The sequence below is a fragment of the Mus pahari genome, chromosome 22 (genome assembly GCF_900095145.1).
Source record: "Mus pahari chromosome 22, PAHARI_EIJ_v1.1, whole genome shotgun sequence".
Lineage (NCBI taxonomy): Eukaryota > Metazoa > Chordata > Mammalia > Rodentia > Muridae > Mus > Mus pahari.
Genome location: NC_034611.1, coordinates 35,793,525 through 35,805,868, shown reverse-complemented (window position 1 = coordinate 35,805,868; position 12,344 = coordinate 35,793,525). Strand labels below are relative to the sequence as shown.

Genomic DNA, 12,344 nt, shown 5'->3' with positions numbered 1-12,344 from the left:
TTTTTTTTTTTTTTTTTTGTCCTTATAAAAGGATGACCCCTGTAGTAATTCTTAGGCAAGGAGGGACAAAATTCAACCAACAAAAAAGCATATTTCGCCCCGAGTTCCCCATGATTTCTCCACATTTAGCAAAAAAATTAAAATAAAATAAAATAAAAAAATAAGAAAATACACATCAGTAATTCATTGGAACATGCACATTGGGAGCAGTACAGTTTTGGGCTGCTCAGGAAACAAAAGGGGAGGGATCAGCATTACCTAAATAAAAGATGGGTGACTTACACCCTTTCCATTGTCTTAAAAACACCAAGAAGAGGAGTAATTAAAATACAGTCCTAAAGAGTGCTAGCTAATGTAGATTACATAAGTATACAATATGATTCAACTAACAGTGCTCTGAGAAGCATGAGCCAGCCACCAGTCCAGTAAACAGGGCCCTGATCCACTGCTGAGAAAATATTAGCTCCCAATGCAAGAAGTTACTTGAATGTATCTCAGCACTGAACGCAAAGCAGGCGGTTTGGGTGGGCGGTGTTCTATAAAAGGTGGCTGTATTAAAGCAAGGAGGCCATTTCCTGTTGTGTGTTCTATACTTTTGGAATTCTCTGTTGGGCATTTGCTTTCTCTACTTCCCCCCCCTCCCCTGAGCACTAATTATCAAAAAAGATTTCAAGGTGCAAGTTGTACATTCTCATCGCAATAGCATCTCATCTCTTTCCTGAAGAGAGGATTACAATCAGGTTCACAATGCTAATTCCTTATCTCTTCACGTTTGCTTCATGTACACGTACTTCAAAATCATAGTGTTGATTAGGAAAAGAAACCTACAAAACGAGCGCACGATGCAATCATCCACTTCCTATTGTGCTGTGTCTTTCCCATCCCTTCTCCCCTTTCCCTGTAAAGAGCTGTAAAAAATTTAAGGCAGATGAGGTATATTGCTGAAGGAAAAAGTTATTTCTTGAAAAGGAAACTAAAAAAAAAAAAAAAATCCACTTTTATTCTGCCCTTCTACTCAAGAAAGACTACACAACTATAAATCTATTACTAGAAAAAGCAGGAAAGACTCTGTCTGCATGTACCATACTGCGTCTTCTATTTCTAGAATGGCTTTTTTGTTAATTTAATTTTTAATAGAAAAAATAAGCACCTTAAGCTATGAACAAGAAAAGAACTTCATTATTAGTGAGTCCGGAATCCAAACGGAATTAGAGAACACTCGCTCAAGCTCGCACTCATTCGCACAAAGGCCAACGCTACTGATTAGAATTGTAAAGTGCTATACTGAGGTTAAACACTTTTGTATACACTGCAGACACTGAAAAATAACCCTCAAGCACATTGTGTTATAGTTCCAAAAATATATTTACAGTCTATTACAAAGATTACAAATGGAAGTGTCTAGGGTGACTGGATTATGCTAATTAAAACTATTTTTACAGATTATTATTTTTTTCCTTAGGGACGAAAAACATTTTAGAGAAATTAAAATGAGTTTTCTACTCAATTGAAAAAAAATAAATTAAAATATCAAATAACACTGTACAGTGATAAAAAGGAAAAAGAAGGATAAGGAGGGGTTTGGGAAGCAATCCATTTGAGTTTTCTATAGCCATCTTTGGTCCTAAATGTGGGGAAACACATTATGTAGCACTGAAAATACCTGTTTCTTTGTGAAGCTCTGCAAGTAAAATAGAAAAATATAGAGCATTTTCATGTCCTCGGAGCCACTACTGAGAAATGTGTATACAAAACAAGACAGTATAAATAAAATTTACAAGTTTTACAAAGGAACATTTACAGATTTTGCTTGTTACCTGTTCTTGTTTGTTTGTTTGTTTGTTTGTGGAGGTCCACATTACCAAACAACACCAATTAGGACCGATCCCTGATCCCTGGGATCTTTCTCTAGTAAAACCATTATAAACAGCCCAATTTTCTTTGGAAGTACAACAGTTCAGTTTTGGGGTAGTTCATGATGTTTGTAACTTTTGAAAACGTTACTCAAATATGTATACATTCCTGAAATAGCTATAAAGACACATTTAATTATTGCTTATGAAATTCTAACACAGTAACCAAATAATATGGTCTGATAAATAAAGTGGAAACAGAAAAGCCAGACCCTTTACTTCTTCCCTCTGGGGTAAAGGAGTTTTGACCTAAAAGTGTTTTTATGTGTGTGTGTGTGTGTGTGTGTGTGTGTGTGTGTGTGTGTGTCACTGTTCATAGATAAAATACCTCTGTGTTGCTTTCTTCTCACTGCAGTGGTGGAAATATTTGTGGCAAGTTTGTCTGTGAGTGGTGAGATGAGAACTGCCCCTGTGATCTTGCTTCAGGGTAACAATAGAAAACTGAATTCGTTACTTTTGTATTTGGACTGCATTCGACAAGAAAGAATACAAAATATAGGTCAACTCTGTTCCTAAATTTCTTACTGTCACAAGACTGAAGCTCTTGATGTGCTCGGATTGGGTTAGCCAACGCTGGAGAGCTTCCGCTTCCAGTCTTGCTTTCACCAGCATCTTCAGATGAAGCCTCAGCCTTTTATCATATACACATAAACCTAAAATTCGACATCTTTTTTTTTATTATTATTATTAAATTCTGCCTAGTAAATCACTCTATAAACAATCTGTTAAAAGTGCCTTATAGTATTTATGAATCATTATTGCTTTCTTTTTTTTTTTTTCCATTGAAAAGTTAGTATGTTGTCTGATTTTTTACAAAGAAAAAAAAAATCCTGTTAAAAACTATCAGAGCTCTTGGCAACTTGCAATTCTGAACTACCTGCCAATCTGCAAACAATATCAGAACATCACTGGTTAACAGAACAAAATGACACAGCCAGGATACCAAAGCCATAAAGGACAAAGTCATATCCTCAACTATGTGCAAAGCGTTGCTTTCCTTTAAGTTTGAGATTCTTTCAAAGGTACCCAGTGTAGTAACGTGTCATAAATTTAACACTAAAAAGGTCCAAAGCTACAAATAACTTTCTAAAACAAAGTCCTTAAGCAGAATAAACACAGATGGTTCTGGAAAAGAATAGTCTGAAATCACATATTTTAAGGAAAATATTTCATTGATTTTTAACAATAAGATCATGATTTTATTTGACAAATATATTCTTTCTTAAATTCTCTATGTACATTTTTAAAAAGTCTATAAGATAAAAAGGAGGTTCGAGAGCTCAAGGTGTTGGGATGGTTTTCAGGTAGTACTTTGTTTATTGTCTCTGCTGTGTTCCTGGCCACCAGTGGTGGATCCTAAATTCCCTTTTTGTATTTTCTGGTGGCACTTAGGAGTTCAAGTCTGTAGGTGCTTCTAAAATCTTCTCTCTATTGTAGGAAGGACCCAGTATATCAACTGTCTTCTAGCAGCATTCTATGCATATACTGAAGGCCAGAACCATTCTCCTGCAGTCTTAAGCCTCATCTGAGGGAGGCCGAGGTGTCACACTTGGATGCCTGTTCCGTGTAAATGCAACATTTGTGCCCGCATAGTCTGGATGCTGCTCATGATCTTCTTTTGATGGCCAACCAGTGTGATCCCTAAACTCATCACATCACTGAAAAAGACAAGGGCATGCTTATCAGGTACATGACAGAAAACTGATCGCGTTCCACGTGCTTCATCACAGTCACTCACACTTTCTTTTACCTTTGGGCTGACGTATACAACAGCACTCTTGAGTGCCTCCGTCTTACCCCAAAGAAGATACTGACGTATTTGGACAGAAGATACTGACATATTTGGACAGCCTCATTTGAAAATACTGGATGAACGAGTCTGCGTCTTAGTTTACCATTCTGCTGCTTTTTAATTCATTCTGAGATTTTTATTTTAAAACGTAATGGAATGTTACTTGAAACATTGGACATTGTAAATTATATAACTGGAAAGATGGGATATTGTAATTGTGGAAATTGTTTTGAGAGCCCAGGAGAAAGCTCAGGAAGTCAATGTCACACAGAAATGTACAGTGAGCTGGATTCTGGGAGTCATTCTGAGCATGAATGCCTAGCGATACAACTGCATCCCTTCCATTCAGTAGCAAGAATAAAACTGCGATGAATATGTACAATGCTCTAGTCAAAGCTTAAATGTGCAGTAAGTTAACTATAACTATGTCTATGCTTGTATCTTTTTAAAAAGCCATAAGAGTTGAGCTTAGGTATTTCTAAGTACCAGAAACATTGCAATGAGGTAATACTATTGTATAATATTGCAGGTTCTTTCAAGAGCACAGAGTTATAGAGATATAGTTTGCTCTGGAAACTTGGGTATAAGCACGACAACCTTATGTATTGGTTGTTAGAAGAAAACAGAAGGGGACGGTGTGGATATGCTGAAGTTTACATGTATGTCATTTCTTGGTGTATACAGAAAGAATATTTGGTTGCGAGGGTGAAACGGCTTTAGGAGAGTTTTAATGACCATTTAATCAATGATTGGCTAGAAAGCAAAACTCAAGTCTTTTGAGTTTAAATTCATAGTCATTTTAAAGCTGATTGCAGAAATATTCTTCAGTGAATAGGAACCTGAATGATGCAGTGGTTAATAAGGAGAAAGTCCCACTGTGCAGGGTCCAGAATGCTGGCCATGAAGACAAATTAGATGTCAGACTCCTGTTGAATCATCATAGAGGATATTCAAATTTTCTGATCTTTAGCTTTATCATTTACAAAATTACCATGTGACTACTGATTTCATAAAACAGTTAGTATGCTGTTTAAGAAAACTATACTCAAAAGCATTGTTGTCACAGAATTTGTGACCTACAGACTTCTATTCTAACCCAGAACACAGGACAATCCACAATTGTGGACTGCACCTTGTCGATCATTAAATACAATTTAATAAGTATTAAACGTACTCGATAGTCATCCTGGCCACTGACTCGAGTGAGTTATAACCCGCTGCCGTGAAGTTGTCCTTATACCTTTCCATTTTAATAGCTTGCAACCATTCTCCAACTGAACAGAAGGCAGTGAAGTCAGGAGTGCTCTGGTCCAGAAGAGGGCTTATGGGTCTAGGTAGGAGTAAAACACAGCAATAAAACAATATTCTCAGCAGTTACCAGAAAAGGATGTCTGGATACATACAAGAAGGTTATAGGAAATACAGTAAGATGTCTTAACCAAAACCCAAACAGAGGAAATTATCCAGAAACTACAAATACCTGAATTTAAGTTTTCATTGCAAGAGTGCTCACTGGCCTGTGTCTTCTACACGCTCATAAACACTATATAAGCGATGAGGCTTGGAAGAGGCATACTTGTTCTCTGGCTTTTTAGTAAAAGATACCTGGATATATCCTAACTCACGCAGGGTGCCAGGGTGCTATTCAGAGCATTAAAAAGTCTCTGTTTTGATGACATACTGGGAGCCCCGTGGAGAGCCCACTGAGTGCAGCCCACAGTGGCAAGCTTTTCTGCCGCTGAAGCTGAAAAATCTACTGCTGTGCCCTGGACCCAGAGTGAAGGGGCTGTACTTAACGGGCATCGTGCACAGTACATGCAGAGTTACATTTTATAATTTCTAATTCTACAGAAGCATTTATCAGGTAACAAAGAAAAACAATAAGTTACGTTATAAGAACAGAGCAAAGCGAGAGCCACATAATCAAAGCAGGATAGTAACAATCAGGCCCGAAAGCGATGTCTGTCTCCCTGGTCACAAAGACCCAGCCAGCACTTTCTGAGAAAGACATCTCATATTCTCAGAAGTCCTAAGAGAAGGGAGGTCCAACAACAATGAATGGACTTTGTTAAATACCAAGTAAGGTAAACCATCTAAAAAGGAAAACCAACAACAAAAAAGCTAATAAAGATTTGTAAACCTAGCATTATGGTATAGATATATGGTTGAACACAGAAGTCAGTTTGTGATTGGCCCAAGGGTGAGAAGGTAAATGGCTTATGTGGATATTTTAATTTCATTCAGTTCCATCTCACTGGAGATTTCTTACCTACTACACGTTCCCAGGGGTGTTTTCAGACTACTTGGGTTTCGAATCATTTTGTCTAGAATTCCGACTATCTGCTCAAACTTTGGCCTTTCCGCCCGATCTTTCTGCCAACAATCCAGCATTAGCTGGTGAAGACCAGCTGGGCAGTCCATGGGTGCCGGCAAACGATAACCTTCTTCTATCGCTTTAATGACCTGATAGCCAAAAGGACATTTAAAAAAAAAAATTACCAACTGAGCTTCAATTACAATGAAATGAACTGCTTGGAAGGCAAAGTGGTTTATCCAGATAAGAGCGAGACATATTGCTTACAAAGACTTCTTCTTTCCAAAACATTCATGAATATATTAAGCATGTTATTACGGGGTCCAGGAGGCGCAGGATATGATGACATTTCCTAGTTAATTCAGCAATAGGGAACAGCAATTAAGCTCACACAGGGAGCAAGAGATGGAAATATTTTTAATGCCACCCCAGAGGTTTTCAAAAGGGGACGTGTTATGGAACTCTCTCAGCCAAATATAGTTGTAAGAATACACATGTGCATAGAAGTAAAAGATAATGAAAGTGGAAAAGGAAATTGAGTTACTGAAAGTAAGCCAAAGAGTTCCATTTTTTTGATGGGAGCAGATGACACTCATCAAATAAGAGAGCACACAATGTGAATGTGGCCTGCCAGAACCTACTATTGGACACACTTTTCCTTTAACTCCCAAGAAGGCTACTATTCTGGGCAATGTGATGTAAGAGCTTGCTGCATACAGTTTGCTCTGGTGCGTGAAGGGTGGTTGAATTCCTTCCTGTCTCCATATTCACCTACCTGACAGAGAGAAAGCTATAGAACAGAAAAACAAAATGTCTTTTTTAGTCAAGGCTTAATGATTCATAGTACTGGTTTAAATTTTTTTTTTTTTTTACCATAGACAATTTATAGATAAATCACAGCCAGGGCAATTATTTGTATCGACATCAGATATTAATTACAAACATAAATTAGGTTTGTACAGACATTTCTTTAAAGAGATTAGAGAGCTTATGTTTATTATTACCAATGTTATGGGTTATATGAAAAGGAAAATAATCTTAAAAATCTAAAACTATTATTAATCTGATCATCACAGGGAAGACAATAGGAAGGCAAGAAATACCTAAATAAGGGTTAAAAAAAAAACAAATAAAAATATTGCTCAAGGAGAAATACAAACCCTTGACATTAACTATCATGATAGCATTAAAAATTTAAGAATAGTCAGTGGGCATAAGGACAAATGTTTATAGATTGTTGCTAGAAATTATGCTGATTTAGTAAACTGTGGTTGTAAAACCACAATTTATTTGTGCAACAGAGACCACTCTATAGAACTACAAGCAATCAGAATGCAAAGCTGTAGAGCCCAATCACAAAGGATACATCTACAAGACACTCCACCACCTCTAGCTCAGAGCTCATTGTTGAAGAGGGGTAAGAAATATTGTAAGATAGAGAGGAACAGGGGGATTGCTGTGAGACTGTCTCACCTAGCAATGACAGTAGTCATCCACATAAGGTTTCACCAACGTGATTACTGAGACATAAACTGAACAAGGATGACACCCATGAGTAAGTGGTATTCGATGAGAAAAAGCCATGAGTCCTTGACCCTACACTAAGATCTATAGGCAACTGAGGAAAGTTAAGGAGAAGTGGATTTCCCCAGGGAAGAGCATTCCCATTGGCTGTCTAGTGCTAAATTATCAGCCCTGAAAACATACAGAAAAGTAAAAGTATATGGACTCAACAGATTATATTTAAGAACATGTATGTGTATACTATAAATATATGCTTGTGATAACAACTTATTTTTAAAAGGGCCATGAATTTGGAGAACTTGGAGAACTTGGGTATAAATACACACACACACACACACACACACACACACACACACACACACACACATATATATATATTCATGGTTTGGAGGAAGAAAAGGGAAAGGAAAAATCTTGTAAATATATTACAATCTCAAAAATGAAATAAATAAGTAAGGAAAGAAGCGCATTTTTGGAAAAGAAACTACACAAAACTAACCTTGAGTTTTTGAAGAAAATAAAGACAGATATAGTCAGACAACAAACAGACATTAATAAATGTTAATGACTTTGGTATTTTTAGGGACACTTGTCTACACTATGGATGTTCTCTTGCAGGAATAGCACAGGAAAATATATGTAAGATGGAGGGTGACATGAATCAGATGACTAGCACTAACCCTTTCAGGAGAAAAATTGATTATACATATGAAAAACAAAGGTCAGTCTGTTTTGTACTTTAAGAGAAACATGTATGCATACAGTATAATGCAAAAAGGTAAATAAATTTAATTATAGCAATATTTAGGAAGTGTTAACCATAAAATCCTAGTGCCAAATCTTTTCAAATTGTACAGTTGTCTATATTGTATTACTTCACTAAAAATCTCATAGGCTTCATGGGTATATCACAATCTAAAAGTTTAAAATTGAGTGTATCTTATTGCCTCCAATCTTTTTCTGTTTCATCTGATGTAACTTAGAGTCATCCTAGCCAGAAATCATGTAGCTGAGTTCTCTTTTGTATGCATACGCAATTAGTTACCACGTTTCATGGTTCTAAGTCCTGGAAAATATGGTCTTGAAACAATTGCTCAACATCTTGTAGAATACAGATTTGGTCTCAAGGTAAGTCTTCACCAAGTTTCTACAAGTACTGTTTATTTTTGAACAACAAAGGGGAAAGCAGTAAGTAGTGATGATTATGAGTATTGGTAGAAGTTATATGAGCATTGTTGGTCGTCGAACTGCAAGCATATAGCACTGAAAACATCCACTCAAATCTTTATCATGCTATTTATCCCATGGACAAGCATAAATGGTAACTTTATAAAGACAGCATATATGTTTATGTATTACAAATATTTGTGCATATACACATAGAATCATATTTTTATAAGTTTTATTTATTTTTTTATTTTATGTGAATGGGTGTTTTGCCTACATGTTTGTATGAGGAGCATCACGTGTGCCTAATACCTACAGAGATGAGAAGAGGGTGTTGGATCCCCAGGAAATGAAGATATACACAGTTGTGAGACTGTTTCTTGGAGTTGAACCCAGGTCCTCTGCAAAAGCATTAAGTACAATTCACCACTGGGTTATAACAAAAACTTATCTCACATTCAGGTAACAATGGTGTTCTTAGATTCAAGTGTTGTATGTACACACTTCAGAGAAAAGTAGAAATACTTTTGAATACCTAGGTTAAGTGATTTAAACAGTGGCTTAACCTGTGAAATGTAAATAATCAATAACATCCCAAACTTTATGTATTAAAATTACAACACAATAAACACATGGGAAGTTATTTTCCCCATTGGGAAGAGTGACTCTCTTTATACCCAAAGTTGCTGATACTGAACACATATAATATTTTTCAAATTTGACAAAATTTTATTTAAATATCGACAGCATTTGCTCGGTCCACATCATTTCCTCTACCCCTAATTGTCTTCCCAGCCTGTACTGCTTTAGGTTGCCTTAGAAGAAGAATGTAGAAAAAATTATCTACTTTTCCTTTGGTTCCAACTCTTCTTTTAAAATACAATTATTTTTATGATCCTTCTGACATCCTTCTGGAATCAAGAGGGCTCCAGGCTTTCAAGATGATTTTTAGGATTCTTGAGCTTAGAATCCCATGTATGTTTAGAACTTTGGGCCAATGAAGCAAGTACCTTACAGGAAGGAAAGAGTTGGTGATCTTTTGGAGGCATCCCATTGCCTTCTAGAATTTTATGAAGCCTACTGATAAAACTACTGACCTCAGTGGGAAACAAAATTCTTCTGGCTGCTTAAAGATTAGTGGGTTACACATTGACAGCATTGACACCAGAGGTACAGATCTTCAACACATCCTAGCATGAGACCTCAGTTTGGCCCCAGAAGTTGCCACTGACCATGTTGGCCTCGAACAGAGGAGTGCCAGAGATTCTCTGGTAATGCTTTTCCACTTAGAGGATCTTGGCACAAGTGAAGTTTTATTCTTTGGTGATAAACTGGCCAACATACTTGCACCTCTTTGGAAAGTGATGTTCAACATTCTGTAGTTTGTTGCTGTTGTTGTTAACTCGCCAGAAAAAAACAAAACAAAACAAAACAAAACAAAAAAAAACAAAAAAAAAACCTACCAGTTGAAGACACAACTAACAATTATAGTAAATATTTATCATATTTCTACAATATGATTGATTTGGCTTTCAACTGGAATTATCCTGATTGTTACAGAAACAATCTTAAGCAAATATTGTTAGTATACTGGTGTTAGCGATAAAAGTTTTCACCACATAAAAGAGTGTTCAAATCCCTCAGTTATAGGGAAGTGGATGTAGGTGATGTGATCAGAGACCAGAATTGGGATTTTATATTTCCAATGAGGAGACGAAGAAGAGGTTTTTTTGTTTTTTTTTTTTTCCCCAAGTATTTAAACATTCTTGGAAACAACAAAGCATAAATATAGAGTGACCAATATATTCTGTGAATTTAATCTAAACATATTGAGTTTGCCTGCACTGATTTATCCTCACGCCTGAGACAAAGACAACCTCTTTGGTTTACACTGCTAATATGATTTAGATATCACACTTACAACTATAGTGTCCCCTTTTTACTACAGTTGGGGCATCAGAGTTAAGAAAAGAATGAACATAGGCCTGTTGAAGACAGGCCTGGATTAACTCAACATGGACCGATCCATGACTGGCTCTAGAGTTCGCTCAACACTAAGTTTGACTTCTGATAACTTGCCCCAGACTGCTGCAAGCTACTAAATATGCAGAACGCCACTTGTGTCATTTGTTAAAAACTACACAAAGAAATTGCAGTTTGGTTTCTACCTTAATATGAAAAAAAAAAACTGTAAAATCAGGGTTGACTTTTCAAAGGTAGAAGTTTTGTACAAGGAGATAAGAATGGATCAATTCACATTCTTCTACATGATAACCACCAGTGGAGCCAGCACCATTTGTTGAAAATGCTTTCTTTTTTTTCCACTGGATGGTTTTAGCTCCTTTGTTAAAGATCAAGTGACCATAGGAGTTTGGGTTCATTTTTGGGTCTTCAGTTCTTTTCCATTGATTTACCTCTCTGTCGCTGTACCAGTACTATGCAGTTTTTATCACAATTGCTCTGTAGTACAGCTTGAGGTCAGGGATGGTGATTCCACTAGAGTTTCTTTTACTGTTGAGAATGGATTTTGCTATCCTAGGTTTTTTTGTTATTCCAGATGAACTTGCAAATTGCCCTTTCTAACTCTGTGAAGAATTGGGTTGGAATTTTGATGGGGATTGCATTGAATCTGTAGATTGCTTTTGGTAAGATAGCCATTTTTTCTATATTAATCCGGCCAATCCATGAGCATAGGAGATCTTTCCACCTTCTGAGATCTTTGATTTCTTTCTTCAGAGACTTGGAGTTCTTATCATACAGATCTTTCACTTCCTTAGTTAGAGTCACAGCAAGGTATTTTAAATTATTTGTGGTTATTGTGAAGGGTGTTCCTTCCCTAATGTCCTTCTCAGCCTGTTCATCCTTTGTGTAGAGAAAGGTCACTGATTTGTTTGAATTAATTTTATATCCAGCTACTGCACTTAAGTTGTTTATCAGGTTTAATTTTCTGGTAGAATTTTTAGGGTCACATATATACTATCATATATTCTGCAAAACTCAAGTCTAAGTGGATTAAAGAACTCTACATAAAACCAGAGACACTGAAACTTATAGAGGAGAAAGAGGGGAAGTGCCTTGAAGATATGGGCACAGGAAAAAAAAATCCTGAACAGAAAAGCAATGCTTGGTGCTGTAAAATCAAGAACGGACAAATGGGACCTCATAAAATTGCAAAGCTTCTATAAGGCAAAGGACACTGTCAATAAGACAAAAAGGCAACCAACAGATTGAGAAAAGATCTTTACCAATCCTAAATCTGAAAGCAGACTAATATCTAATATCTAACTCAAGAAATTAGATTCCAGAAAACCAAATAACCCTATTAAAAATGGGGTACAGAGCTAAACAAAGAATTGTCAACTGAGGAATACTGAATAGCTGAGAAGCACCTGAAAAAATGTTCAACATCCTTAATCATCAGGGAAATGCAAATCAAAACAACCCTGAGATTCCATCACACCAGTCAGAATGGCTAAGATCAAAAATTCAGGTGACAGCAGATGCTGGTGAGGATGNGGAGAAAGAGGAACACTCATCCATTGCTGGTGGGATTGCAAGCTGGTACAACCACTCTGGAAATCAGCTTGGCTGTTCCTCAGAAAATTGCACAAAGTACTACCAGAACATCCAGCAA

General features: G+C 36.6%; 1 protein-coding gene across 4 annotated transcripts in view; it reads right to left on the bottom strand.

The window, feature by feature from the left end:
- Positions 1-17: 17 nt before the first annotated feature.
- Positions 18-12,344, bottom strand: part of Epha7 (EPH receptor A7) — a 162,882-nt gene continuing 150,555 nt past the window's right edge. For 3 of the 4 annotated variants that reach the window (XM_021222222.2, XM_021222219.1, XM_021222221.2), the window contains exons 15-17: positions 5,975-6,168; positions 4,880-5,035; positions 2,598-3,571 (exon numbers count right to left, since the gene is read on the bottom strand). In XM_021222222.2, coding sequence (XP_021077881.1) covers positions 3,457-3,571; positions 4,880-5,035; positions 5,975-6,168 — 465 coding nt within the window. In that variant the 3' untranslated portion in view covers positions 2,598-3,456. Of the gene's footprint in view, positions 909-2,597; positions 3,572-4,879; positions 5,036-5,974; positions 6,169-12,344 lie in introns of those variants that run through there. The other variant, XM_021222223.2, reaches the window with a different exon arrangement.